Genomic DNA, 14,529 nt, shown 5'->3' with positions numbered 1-14,529 from the left:
GAGACTGGCATCTACCATTCACATACCATGGGGCAAAGGTCTTCTCACTGACAGGGAGTCACACTAAGCAGGCAAGTCTCTTCGCTGGCTTAAAGTCTCACTCTCTGGAGAACTGTCACACTCACTAGCAGTGAATGCAACTCTCCTGAAAGTCCCACACCCGGAGACCTGTGAGTCTCACTGGACAAGACTTGCTTACTGCTGACACGCAGAGACAGTATAGGGAGTTGGCCACAGACGAAGCACGCACCCAGGCTCTGGCGACGCTCCACAGGCTTTACGATGTGGGCGACAAGTCGGGTAAACTCTTGGCTTGGCTGAGCAGGAAGGAGCGAGCGACGCGCTGGGTGGACCAGGTCCAGTTGACCGGGGACCGGAGGGTAACCACTGATGAGGGCATAGCGGATGCCTTCGCATCCTATTATGAGGACTTCTACAGGGCAAGGGACCTGGGGGGCTGTGGGGACGCCCAACAATATATGGGTGACATGGCGGTGCCTACCCTGTCCACAGAAGCGAGTGCGACCTTAGAGGCGGACTTAACCCTTGAGGAGCTATCGGAGGCCATCACGGCGATGAAGCCGGGGAAGGTTCCGGGGCCGAATGGCTTCCCGGCGGAATTCTTTAAACGAACTGCAGACCTGTTGCAGCGGCACATGAAAGCCCTCTTTACCGAATCATACCTGGCGGGGGCCCTCCCTCCGGACCTGGACCTGGCCATCATTGTGCCAATCTACAAAGAGGGGAAGCCTAGAGATGACTGCTCATCCTACCGCCCAATCTCACTGCTTAACATTGAGACAAAAATCCTAGCCACTGTTCTGGCCCGTCGCATGCGACAGGTCATCCCTGAGTTAGTGCATATGGACCAATCCGGCTTTCTCCCGGATAGGGCGACTAAACTAAACCTCCGTCGCACCCACAATTGGCTGCAGGAGGTCTCCGAGAGAAGTGAACCCCACTGGTTCCTCTCCCTGGATGCGGAGAAGGCATTCGACGCAGTCCACTGGCCTTTCCTGATGGAGACCCTACGAAGGTTTGGATTTGGACCCAGGTACCTGAAATGGGTTCAGCTCCTTTACTCGGACCCGAGAGCGAGAGTACGAATCAATGGGAGGCTGTCCCGTGAGTTCCCTATAGGGAGGGGCACACGCCAGGGTTGTCCACTCTCCCCCCTCCTATTCACTCTCACCATCGAGATCCTCGCGATACGAATCAGACAGAACCAGACGATTAAAGGGTTCACGTGGGGGGACTCAGTTGCCGCACAGGAAAAAATATCCCTATATGCCGACGACATACTACTGTTCATGACAGACCCAGACACGACTATCCCAGCACTGTTCAGGGAGCTCGACGATTTTGGGGCGCGAGCAGGACACAAGATAAACTGGCACAAATCGATCCTCTACGATCCACATGGCCTGGAGAGGGGAGCCTGCCTACCAGAGGCACTTCTGCACACTAACGACGGCTTCCCATACCTGGGAGTCTATATAACGTTAGATAGGACACGCTCTTTCAATACCAATCTATCCCGCATTATGCTTGATGCCACAGCTGAGATGGACAGGTGGAGACAGCTCCCGCTCACCTTGCGCTCCAGAATGAGTACTATCCACTGCCGAATAAGACCCTTGACACAATCCACGCTGACCTGCGAGCCTTCCTGTGGCTGGGGATACAACCGAGAGTGGCGCTCTCCACCCTGCAGCGACATCAATACAATGGGGGGATTCCGCTCCCCAACCTAGAGGCCTACTACTGGGCGGAACATCTCGCCCCAATTAACGAATGGCTACACGCTGCAGCCGACCACCCTACGTACGCCTTGGAAAGATCCAAATGGTCAAGTAAAACTATACTGCATTATCTGTATGGAGAAGCGGTGGGGCAGCAGTTTCTCCCTGCCACCAGGATTACGTTAGCGGCCTGGAATAGGGCTTCCAAAAGGATGGGCTGGGACAAAAAGACCACTAGACAGACGCCTCTCTGGTGCTGCAAATGGCTGGGAGAGCTCCGTAAACTGAAAGGGTTTAGAAGGTGGGATGACATTGGCATCTCCACAGTGGGGGATGTGATAGCACGGGGAGAGCTGAAAACATTCCAGGCTCTCAAAGACGAATTTGGCCTGCACAACACCCAATACTACCGATACGCTCAATTGAAACACGCATGGAGGGCACAAAACATTACACTTTCTGACCTTCCTGAATATGCTCCATTAGAGGGTAGGCTGCTCCAGGAACAGATAGGGAGGGGGGCGGTGTCCCTCACTTATAAAACCTTGACCAACAACATGCTGGGGGGTTTGCAGGGGTTGCGAACTAAATGGGAGGCAGATGTGGGGGCCATGGAAGATATAGACTGGGAGCTCGCCCTCATGCATCCCCGGGAGGTGGCAATCAAGTCGAGGCTCCGTCTCATTCAATTTAAGGTGCTGCACAGATCATACTTTGACAGGGTGAGGCTATTTAAGATGGGTAGAGCACCTGACACGTCATGCCTTAGGTGCCGCCAGCAGAGTGCGGACTTCTTCCACGTGATCTGGGGGTGCGCAGTCATCCAGGACTACTGGGAGGAGGTGTTCCTGGAACTGGGGGAGGTGCTCGGGCGGACCTTCCACGGGACCCTAAATTGGCACTGTTGGGTACAACCACAGAAGTAGACCTACCCCGCCCCTTGATCATCTTTCTGGTGTTAGCACTAGTGGTGGCAAAACGGGATGTCGCACGGCGCTGGGGGGCGTCGGACAAACCAGACTTGGAGGAATGGAGGCGTGGATTAGATCTGTACATGGCGGCGGAGAGAGTGACGTACAAAGCCAGGGGCTGCCCCAAAAAGTTCCGGAGGGTGTGGGCCAAGTGGAGGCAGTACCACGGGCTGGAATGAGACATTGTGGACTGGTAACGTGCAGCCTATGGAACCCTGGCCGGGATAGTCTAAACGGAGGGATTGCATGCTTGGTCATTGTATGCTGAACTGCCCAGTTCCTATGCTGGGGACGACCAGGAACAATTGAGCGGGGGGAGTGGAGACCGGGAGGGAGGCGATGGAAGGGTGGGGGTAGAGACCTGCTGTTTTACGGGACGTTTCTAGTTTAATGTTTTTTTTTCTGTGGCTGTTTCGAAAGCAAGGGTTCTAATACGGAATACTGTGTCTAACAACATCAGAAAAGTTGCGTGACTCTCGGTTAGAGTGGAATGTTGACGCTCTACCGTGTGCTGATCCTTTGTATGTGTGATCCTTCTGATGCAACAATAAAAGAATCTTGAAAAAAAAAAAAAAAAAAGACTTGCTTACTGCGTAGGAGTTTCAAACCATGCGGACCACTCATGTCATGTGACCCCTGTTTTCTTTAATGCAGGTCTCATGCAAAGAAGCACTGTGGCACGCAAGAGCTACGACGTGTTCCATCCCTGCCACGAGTAGGTTATCCAGAAAGGGATATGTCCTTTGCATTCAGGTGCTTGTAGTTCTGCTTTTTTAATACATGCAGGGCTACACGCCAAAACATGCAAAGATGAAGAGGACCGGAGAGGCCTCTGGCAAACCTCAGGAATTTGAATCATTATTCAGCAACTAGTTAAGCTTTGCGTAGAGTAGATAGAGATTCCTGTTCAATGGAGGGCAGAGTTGGAGTTTTTATTAAAAAAAGTCACAATCAAATATGCTTTCCTCTACAAAAGTCACAATCAAATATGCTTTCCTCTACATTTCTACTCATCGCAAAACAGAGTGGAGTAGCAATGTTCTTCCGTAGATTATCTTTTCAAGTCTATAAATATACGGTGGCAAGAATTCTGACAGTTTTACACAACCTTCGGGACAAAGTGATAATGATAGCTACTGTCTATGCCCCAATGTAACTCGAATAACAGAAGCGGGAATTATACAAATAAGGGATTGCTGCGTAAATGCATTTATAAGCATTCCATCAACTGACCTTTGCATAGAATGTGAGAGATGAAAAACATGAAAATAATGGAAAACTCCAAGAAATATGATAAGGACAAAAACAATAATCACATCAGAACCGAAGAAGGAACAACAGAAGCATGAAAAAATAAGATATATGTAAGTGTTCACTTGAGAATTGACATTTATGTGAATACTCCAGAAAAAAGCTTTAAAAATAAATACTAAGTGATGGGTTCTGCATCCACCTTACTGCTGTATATAGTTGGGCACTAGTTGTGTGCTGTCACCAGAAAGAGTGCTTGTTGAACATCTTACTGGCCCTTGAAGGGAGATCGCTAGCATAACATGGTCACTGCAGCATGCAATTGCAAACCCTCCACAATGAAGCAATAGTATTGGCTGAACAGGGATTCAGAAGGCTCAAAGTTACTGCAGAGTGTTATACAAAGAAGCAAATTGAGAGCTTGATATGCTGTGGGAGATGGGGTTTGACTGGCCCAATCGGCTGATAGCTGGGGCTGGCCTATTAACATCGAGGGCAGTTTAGCCCAGGTGGCTCCAACCAGTGGACCACGAGCTATCAGACCCCTTCACAGTAGCTCACAGCCTCGAGTTCATTTATAAATAAGCACTAGGACATATTTTCCTTTTAAAGTTAAGGGAAGGATGTGCTTACTTTACATTATTATCATCAGGCTGCAGATAGCAGGGTCTGATAATCAGCAGTGCTCAGTCAGATTTATGACCCAGGGCGCAGAGGTGAACAACTGAAGCACTGAGTTATTTAACTCTTAAATACAATTTCTTCTCAGCTCAATATTGGAGCAGTGTGAAAATTGAGGTTTCTGGATGCTTTTAAATGTTAGAAAATTTAAATGAAAAGTTAACGCTTCATTTTGATTTTCTCCCATTTCAAAGTGTCGCATTTACAACCAGCATGCCTTTTGGTCCCAGTGGCCAGTAGACACTGTGTCATAATTGAGAAATACAGCCAGTTTTTTGAAGGGGAGAAATTTAAAGTGCAGAAAAATGTTCCATATTATCACAATGTTTTGCAGAGTATTTTTCTGCACTTTAAATTTCACTCATTGTAATGGTGTTATTTATGTAACAGTGCCACATATGGCGAAAGGTATGTCCTGTGCTGCAAGTACATATGACACAGGCTCTTAGTCACCCATAAAAAATATATCCCATTCATATGCACACATGTTCACACAGCCCCAAAAGCCACGCTCTCACTGACACACATAGCAGGCCTGTCATATTGCCCCATTCAAAGTATTTTGTTCACACCATAGCATCTGGCTCTATGAACATAAGCTTAAAGCCAAGGACGCTGGGAGTGGGGGTTGTGCACGAGTTGCTTAGCCTTCAGTAGCTCACAATGATTTTTACTGATCAGAAGTAGCTCTCACTATGGACCCGTTGGCTCAGTTGACAGTCAACGACAGTGTGTCCCATAAATTTCAGCTCCAGCGTGGCATCAGACAGGGTTGTCCAGTAACCCTCTACACACACTTCTCAAGGTGTCTGCTTATTGCAATCGCATTGAATCATCTCTTCATTGTTCTGTTTTGCTATCTTCTGTCATCCTACACAGCTGAGTCTTTTTTCACACATTCCCCATTCTACACTCATTCCCCTCTCTTCCTCCACTTTCATTACCCCTTGCCCCCTTAACTCTTTCCTACTGAATCTCCTAAATAATGTTCTACACTTTAACTCTTTCTTGCATATCTTTTGTTCCGCTGCTCTTTATCTCTCTTCTGTAATTTTTGGGTTTTTTTTTCACTAACATTATTCTAACTTTTCTTTCTTTTTCTCTCAAGCTATATATTCTACCATACACTCTGCCCCTTCTCTGCAACGGACTTTCCCATATGAACCCTAACTTACTATTCTGATGACTCCTCAATTCCTTGCACTTTCTCCATCTAACTATCCCTCTGCATTTCTTGCAATCACAGTCACGGATCCATAATTCCATCTTCCAAATCTTTCTGAAATGATCCATCTCTTATCAATGGTCTAATTTACCACATGTTTGTCTGTTAATCTAGACATCCAAGCCTATGGCTACCTGGCTCTCTATCCATACCTCTGAATACCGCTGAACCGGTATGCACAGCACTGCATAAGATTCTATATATTCCATTGATCCATACACATACATACATTTGCTGCAGTGGCATTTTTTTGTGCTACAAGACATCCATGTCTCACTGGCCCTTCATTTATCCATCTTTGATGCTGCTGTGCAGTTGCATGTAGAACGCTACACAACATTTAGTACTGTCCATGCACCCAGCCATCGATACCCTTCGTCTGTAGCGCCTATCAGCCCATAAGCTGCTGTAGTTGCCTGCAGTGCACCGCAAATCATTGAAACACTACACCCATTTGCCCGTTCATCCATTAAGCCACCCTACTTTATGCCTTGGCATCATCCATCCCGCTCTGAAGTGGTGACGGTGACATGCTACAACATTTTCAATACTGCCAGCCTGTCCATTTGTCCATCCAGCCATCATAACATAACCCAGCCAACTAGTCCAGATCCCACCCATCCTATTGTCCACCAAACTATGTATATGAATAAACTGTCCCTTCATATCCATCTCTTCTGTCTGTTCTCTGCCTATTTCACTGTCTTTCCTCCCCTGTATATTTGTAGCCCTAGCTTTCTTTCTGCCAGGTTACAGTTCACTCTAGCTCCTCTTATCTGGTTTGTTAGCTGTCTGTGTACGTATTTTTCCCTGTCAATGTCTCTCTCGGTCTCAGCTAGTCTCACATCCTCTTTCTCCCTCATCTGCGAGTTCTTGTCTGGGCGAGTTGCTCTCTCCACATGCGATTCGGTTGCTGTTTTTGGTTATCCTTCACTCCTTGTATGTATCTTTTTCTATGTGTCAACCAAGCTTTCTTCCTCCGACTGCCTGTTTCTTTCTGTCTCTCTCCTGTCACTGTTAACGTTTTTTCTGCCACTATTTGATTCTCTCTCAGTCAGGTCTTCCTCTTCCTCCACCTGTCCTTATATTACCATCTATCTGTATATATTTTGCTCTGCCTCTTTCCCTTCAACCATCTTTTATCTCATTCTATCTCTGCATGCCTTGCTCTGCGTACTTGCTTCTGTCTTTACCTCTATGACAAACAGTCTGCCTGAGTCAATTGCGCTCTCGCCACCTTTTTCTCAGTCAATTTTCTTGATCTCTAGTCTGGTTTTTTATTCCCCTCACACTATCTGCGTCTTGCACACTCACATTTTCTTCGTTCTCCATCCCTTTCTCTGTACTTTCTATTTATGTTAAGCAGACTAGACACATTGGGTGATACATCACTTTATGGCTGTATTGCTAGTTACACATACATTGCATATAGCGTGGTAGACACTCTTACAAATGTAAACATGTTCAGTGATACAGGTGTGATCACTACATCTAATATAGATGTGTGATGACATTTACCTCAAATATACACTTAAAACAAAATAATGTAAAGGTGAATAGACAATGTATATGTGTAGCCAGCTAAGTGGCCGTGCTGCACACTTGCTGTCCGTTACCATGTTAGTAGAAAGAAAACGGCAACACAAGGGAGCAAATGTGCTTCAAACTGGTGCTCATCTAGGAGTGGAATCGCTTGCTGTACACGTCATCAAAACTGTACAATTGTGTGTTCCTTTAGGTCAACTTGTGCCTTCTACACTATTCTTATAGGTAACCGGGGTGTGTAGTTCCTAAAGGTAAGAAACTTGAGAAAGATTAGAGTTCCAGGAAAAGGAATATGCTCCAATAGGAGCACGGGCCCTCATACACCCGGATGTGTGTCACGCTTCATCATTGGGCTAGCTCCTCATTGGGCAGGTGCTGCAATGCCAGAAAGGCACCCGTTAGGCTTTGCCAGAGATCCTTTTCTTAGCCATCTGATGAGGTGGGTGGGCTTGAGTGATGTGTGTAGAGTGGTAATAAGGAGTGGGTAAAATAGGCATCATGGTGAACCTAAGAGTCAGACTATTTAATGATTGATCTCACTCGCCCAATTAAAGGTGTAGCACTAATTAAGGATATATTGGTCTTAGTTAGCTTAGTGAAATAAATTATCTTAAACAAGGTCAACATGTTTCGTGCCTATTTATGTCATAAAGTGATTATGTGGTGATACTTCAGAACCTCAGGAAAGTACCTACACTACATCCTGACTGAATTCAATTTGTGTTATAGTAACCAGTCATGAAACAGGCCAAAAAGTAGTAACATACCTTAACCTGGATAAAATAACCCAATTAAGGCATCGAACCAAACCCCATGAGGTAGGGGCAGAGTAAACGCTTTAATTTAGCTCTCAGATGCGTAGTAGCGCCCTCCATGAGACCTACCCCAGCTCGTCTTCCTTCAATAAAGTTGAATTTTAACTTGTATGCTAGACTAACGAAGATTTGAATTCCACTGAAATGTCTTTATGGGATACTCGCGGACATTGTAATACATGGAACTTTTCTAATGCTTAAAATAGGTTGAAATTCTTGATATACAGTACGCTCCGTTTCAGTTTTTGTTATCGGATTAAGAGTGGATTCTAAGGAGTGATGCCACGAAAAGTTGAGCCTAGTGGATCTCATAACAGTGGGATCAATACACTAGTGCGACAGTGAGCAACCCACACAGCGGATGTCAAGTTTTCTCACTGTTAGGAACCATAAAGGAGCTAATCCTGTTTTTCGGGGTGTAAATTTCTCCAGTTCAACAATGTTCAAAGTCATTCACCCAAAACCATGTAATGAACTTCACCTAAAATGCCAGATAGTGAGAAAAAAAACACAGTTACAATAATGTAAGTAGGTCTGGCTATTGTGTGCTACCTCCTGAAAACAAACAAAAAAAATACACAAATGTTTACCTCTGTGAGCATCTTAAAGCCAGGCATACTAGCTTGCTTTAGATAATTGATGGGCACCGATGAGTTCAGGTGCACATTTGTAAGTTTAAGGAGAATGGGTGAACCAGCACTCACCATCCATTGATACTTCCATGTAATTCCTTGTGCATGATAACCACTTAATAGTGTATTAATACATAAACCTCAACAAGTGTGAGAGGGGGCTCACACACACAATAACAACAGGCCAGCAAACCAGAGACAAGGAAAGTGCTTTCATGAGCAACAGAAACTGGGACAGGTCTGCTCACTACAGGTAAACACAACCCACTATATACATCCCAGGTTAAAAAAAAAAACTTTAAAAAGAAAGGTTTTGCAACCATTGCACTATGATAACGGACAGGCAAGCCACTTAGGCTGTTCAGAGGGCCACAAGACGTAAGGTCTTTATGCATCAACACGCTCCTGCAAGAGATCTGATTAGAGGGTGAGCCATAAGACTTGAAGCTCTTCCCCACATGCAGAGCATGACATAACTCACTCCAACAGGTATGGCTGGAGGAATAGATGGGCAAGGCAAGCAAATGCCATGTCCAGCCATTGCTCCCTGTGACCGGCAACCCCGCATATCTGCCAAGCCCAGCAACACAGGGACTGCCCATTTCCTCCCTAATGCAGTTATTGGAAAACAGCAAGGAGAGCAAATACATATAGTATAAAGGGCATTCAGTACTACAGTATAGGATCCTTCTTTGCTTTAACTATTTTTCCACTGGACCGGGAGTTGAAACACAGAACGTGCAAGTGAAAGCAAGCCTTCAGTCAGCCGTAAAGCTACACTTTAAATACATACGTCACATTGAATACTACTATAATTCGATATGTACTATGGGAACATTCTCTATCTGGGGGCTGGTAAGTCCTCCATCAAGTACCTTCAAGTGGTTCAGAACTCTGCCGCTGGACTCTAATTTCATCTTCCTAAGCACGCCTATGTGTCTAATCTCCTTGCTGTCGGTCAGGGGTGTGGAATTTCTATGACCCTACGCTCGGGACATATTATTTGGGGTCGAGGACAAGACGTTTTCATGTTCATTTTGTCCTCAGGACAAGTAGGCCCAACCTCCTGCAGCACAAACCCTTTGGCTGCCAGATTAAACTACCAAATTATGGATCAGGGAAGGGCATTGTCTGCAGTTCAGGTTATATGTGCGCCCATGTGTTGATGCTGTTTGAACTTGCATTTATGGTTCATTAATACAAAGCCTTTATTATTAGGGTGAGCGCTATAATGAAATGTTGTAAGTTCAGACTGCACTACTGACAGTGGTTCCAGTATAAAAATATGTATACACATTTGCAAAGTTTAACAATATAAGGCTACGTATAATGCTTCCAGGATGCTGTCTGATTAGATGCAAATAAATGCAAAAGCTTGTAAGTGTGAATGATGATTCTTTGCTTTCAAAATAAAATGTTCATAGGAAAATGCAACGAGGAAAAAAACCTTTTGCTACACTTCTGTGAAATTTTAGGTACCATTTCTTTGAAGCATCGTTTAGCAAAATGTGTTGAAGCATTCTAGTATTTCCCAAAAATACTCGTAATGGAAAATCACTGTAGCAAGTTGCAACAAAATTATAGAAAATATAAAAATAAACAACATTGGCAAAGCCAATAGGTTTGACATTGGTGGTCAGCCTTTTGGTTATGTCAATGAAGGTCTTGTTTTGACATGGGTTTTGTAAAACTTTACTGTTGAGAGATCTGCCGGGCTTTCATTACAACAAATACTGGCAAAAGCAAAAATAGTTTTGGTCGCATAAACCATACATTCCCACAGTAGTTCCTGGCAGTGAACAAAACTACTTTGTATGCCAATATGCTCCTTGTGAAAGGGCAGAATGCTGTCACTCACAGTAAAGCCAGACAGTAGATGTAGAGATAGAACTTTAATAAAAACAAAACGCCAGACCTAAATAGGAGCCCAATTCTTAAAGAAAGTCACAACAGTGAACCCATGCTATATGTCCTTGCAGTAGTGCAGATTTACGGCTTTCATGAATTCACAACACTTTCCAGAAGTAGGTCAGGAAATCGTACTCCTAGAAAATATTTGTAAATTGCATTTTAGCACTAGCAAATAATCATGTGTAGATTTCCTCTTGCGAAAATATGTTGCACTGTAACAGGTCACTTTCCCACCAACAAATTTTCTCCCCCAACCCTGGAAGAAGTTTTACTTCTGCCCTTGTCAGGAGTAAAGTTCCAGCCTTTCGCTATATGGGACGATATTAGAGACAAGCTATAGAAAACCCATAAAACATGTAAGTTAATAGGTTTGCACAGACTCGAAAGGGCATTCCAACTATGGGGGACTATTGCTTACCACTACCTCCAGTCCCAGTATGTAGATCTGTGGAAAGGTGGCAAAATAAGGAAATTGCTAGAATTCAAAACCTACTATGGTATGAGCTCTGGCATAATCAGAGAGGCTATTATCTAAGCTCTTATATAATGAGATTGCTGCCATGAATTGTTGCTGCACTACATGGCGCCAAAGGGCCAAGTGGGTTTTGTTATAGGACAAGTAGTTTTAAGAAGCAACCTGTCCCATGGACAAATAGATATTTTACTAAATTCCACACCCCTGGTCAGTGGACAAACATATACAGTTTAAGGCTTATGCTATGTCCACAAATATACGTCAAATGCTAGTCCATGCTACCTGCAACAGCTAGTGGAACTGTACCACCCAAATCGGTCACTTCAGTTGAGTAACCACTACCTCTGCAAGGTTCCAAGAGTCCAAAAAATCCAGTATGGGTGGTTGCAAATTTTCTTATTTGGGTCCTCAACTCTAGAACACGCTGCCCGAGTCACTAGGAAGTTGCCGATCTCTAACCATCTTCTGTAAAAGTCTTAAAACCTGACTGTTCGGATTCATCCTGTTTCTGGCTAGTAAACTATCTCTGTCCAGCACTGGGAAAACTGTTTGGGTAGCTATGCGCTATATAAGACCTTATAATAATAATTGAAAGCTTGGAACCCAAGAGCCAAATCTGTGGAATCTCCATGATCTCTTTCTTATGCTAATCTATTTAACTCCTACCACTGGGGTGCTAGCCCCTCGACATTATTCATTACATCAGGAGAAGTCACTCACTTTATCGTAAATAGTGTTCTGAGTAATGTCACCAAAGCTTTTTAATCCTTGCAGTTTGCTGGATTGGCATATTTTTTCCAGATATTCATTCTCTTCTTTGATGGTCCCTCTACTAAAATATGCAAACTTGTCTTCTGAAATATTTCTAAGACAACGTCAAACTTAAGAACAACTAATAAGTAGAGTATTTCACGTCAAATTAATTGACGATGACACAGAAAGGTGGCGTTTTAACAAAACTTACAAACAGCTCTATTCTTTGGCTTTAAACTTGAGAAAGAATAAGCTATCCACTGAGGACCAGAATTATGCAATGCGAAATCAGATAATCTATATTCAAATCCTAGCGTTCCCACTTGATCAAAATATGTGATCTATGGCATATCAATGACTTCACTGTACCTCATTTTCCCTAGACTGCCAAATCTGAAAGATATGCCGTGCAGTATGCTATATAAACTAAATGTTTACACCAAAGTGCTAGCAAAAGAGGGGTGCAGTGTGGAAGTAGGTTCGTACAAATTTGTTGCAATCACTTTCAAACATGTGTGGGCGAGACCTTACTGTGGTTTTGAAAAGTGGAGATAGGGTGCAGTTCAGCTGGGAGACCATTTAAGAGGTATGTATCGAGGAGTAGTATCATGAAGCAGCACAACGACGTATTGAGGGAGACAATACGATTTTGGTTTCAGGAGCAAGGATTGTAATGCTCACCGTATGCAACACCTTTGGCCTGACACACAGAGTGCAAAGCAAACTGACTTGTCACAGTTCACTCACAGCAACTTTAAAAGTGTAAGGGAGGCAGGACAACCACTAAATGTTTCCAAATCTTTAGAGTCTGTTTTCACACAACATTTGTTCAGTGATTAAGAAATCTACTAATTTGAAGGCTTGACTTGTCCTTTGAATGTCAGAGCCAATCCTGACCCCTTGCTCAGTTTGACCTATAAACATACACATTCACCTCTAGAGCTCCCAAATAAACATCAATGTAAAGACACCATCATCTTACAAACACCATCACCAACAAACATTCCAGCTGTGGGAAAGGTGTTAACTCCCAACACACTCTCTCTTCCAAGTGACAATGGTTGACAAACCAAACACTACACTGTGATATAAAAAAGCCTGTATTGTGTTCCCTTTAGTAAGTCTTAAATTCTGCTTTCACCTCCATGAAATGCCACTTTGGGAATCCTCACAACTAAGGCACATTAACTTTTAGGCTAACTATCTCCCCACAAAAAACTTTCTCCAGGGCCCCTTGGACCTAGAGATGTGAGCAGTGATGGGGTGTCATGTGCCCCCCTGTTCTGTTAGCAGTGATGGGGTGTCATGTGGCCCCCTGTTCTGTTAGCAGTGATGGGGTGTCATGTGGCCCCCTGTTGTTCTGCTAGTAGTGATGGGGTGTCATGTGGCCCCTGTTCTGTTAGCAGTGATTGGGTGTCATGTGGCTCCCTGTTGTGTTAGCAGTGATGGGGTGTCATGTGACCCCCTGTTGTTCTGTTAGCAGTGATGGGGTGTCATGTGACCCCCCTGTTGTTCTGTTAGCAGTGATGGGGTGTCATGTGGCCCCCTGCTCTTCTAGCTCCTGGGGGAGTCTGTCCATGGCTTCTCCTGGTGCACTGTGTTTCAGGGTGCTGTTTGTGGCACAGACACTGGGCTAGGGGTTGTTGTCTTCAAGGGCCCCTGACTCAGCATCCCCCTGGGCCCCTGACTCAGCAGCCCCCCTGAAAGCACACTGCTTGTAGGTAGTGCCCCCCCTAGGATCCCCCAGCTCCACGGCCCCGGCCCCCTCTCACCGGCGGAGGTGATCATGTCTGCGGGCGGCGCTGAACCTCCTGGGCTTCACCGGCAGCTTCACTTCTTCCTCACTCACTGCTCCTGCGGCGCGCTGCGAACTACGTCACCACCGCCTGGCGCATCACTGACAGGCGACGGAGGGGCGGGGCCTGCCGCTGCCTTGACGGCACAAAGAGGCATGACAGCGACAAGCGGGGAGACTGCAGTGACGTCAAGGCGCCGAAGTGAACGGACACGTACGAAACGCAGACAGACTGTAAAAAGATCAACAACTAATTGCTAAAAGTTCACCAAAGAACAGATTAGTGGAACTCTTAGTAATTTATGTCTCTGTTAGCACATTCCATACGCCATCTCAAGATGGCCGCCGAGCTGTCACTCTGGTGCCAAGAGCCAGTCCTGCTGATTGCCTGCATAAGTCCTAAACGCACAAGATGGCCGCCGCGCTGTCATTCCGCCATGCAGTGTAGTGTGGAAGCATGCACCTGTTTATACATTAAAAAAAACATATCCAGCATCAGTTGTAAGATTTAAACAAGCATTTACAATGCAATAGGTCTCGCAGCATAAAAGTTTGAGTTATTGGCATTGTGTATAACAATGCGGTGCATAACATTTTTAGCAAACTTTGAATTGGTGAGCAGTGAGAGTGTGTGCAACAATATGCTGTTTTTTAAAGTAGTGTGGTAGAGAGTGCAGGAATTTGGGTGACCTGAGCAATGTGGATAATGCACCTCATGCACAGGGCTGACGCA

At 45.0% G+C, this 14,529-nt stretch overlaps 1 protein-coding gene across 1 annotated transcript in view; it reads right to left on the bottom strand.

Moving 5' to 3' along the window:
* Positions 1 to 13,898, bottom strand: part of PSMD1 (proteasome 26S subunit, non-ATPase 1) — a 279,570-nt gene extending 265,672 nt beyond the window's left edge. The window contains exon 1 of the mRNA XM_078666359.1: positions 13,774 to 13,898. Coding sequence (XP_078522485.1) covers positions 13,774 to 13,789 — 16 coding nt within the window. The 5' untranslated portion in view covers positions 13,790 to 13,898. The remainder of the gene's footprint in view (positions 1 to 13,773) is intronic.
* Between the last annotated feature and the right edge of the window lie 631 nt (positions 13,899 to 14,529).

The sequence above is a fragment of the Lissotriton helveticus genome, chromosome 11 (assembly GCF_964261635.1).
Source record: "Lissotriton helveticus chromosome 11, aLisHel1.1, whole genome shotgun sequence".
NCBI classification, from domain to species: Eukaryota; Metazoa; Chordata; class Amphibia; order Caudata; family Salamandridae; genus Lissotriton; species Lissotriton helveticus.
The sequence above is the reverse complement of the archived record's forward strand: the minus strand, read 5'-3'. Positions and strand labels throughout refer to the sequence as shown.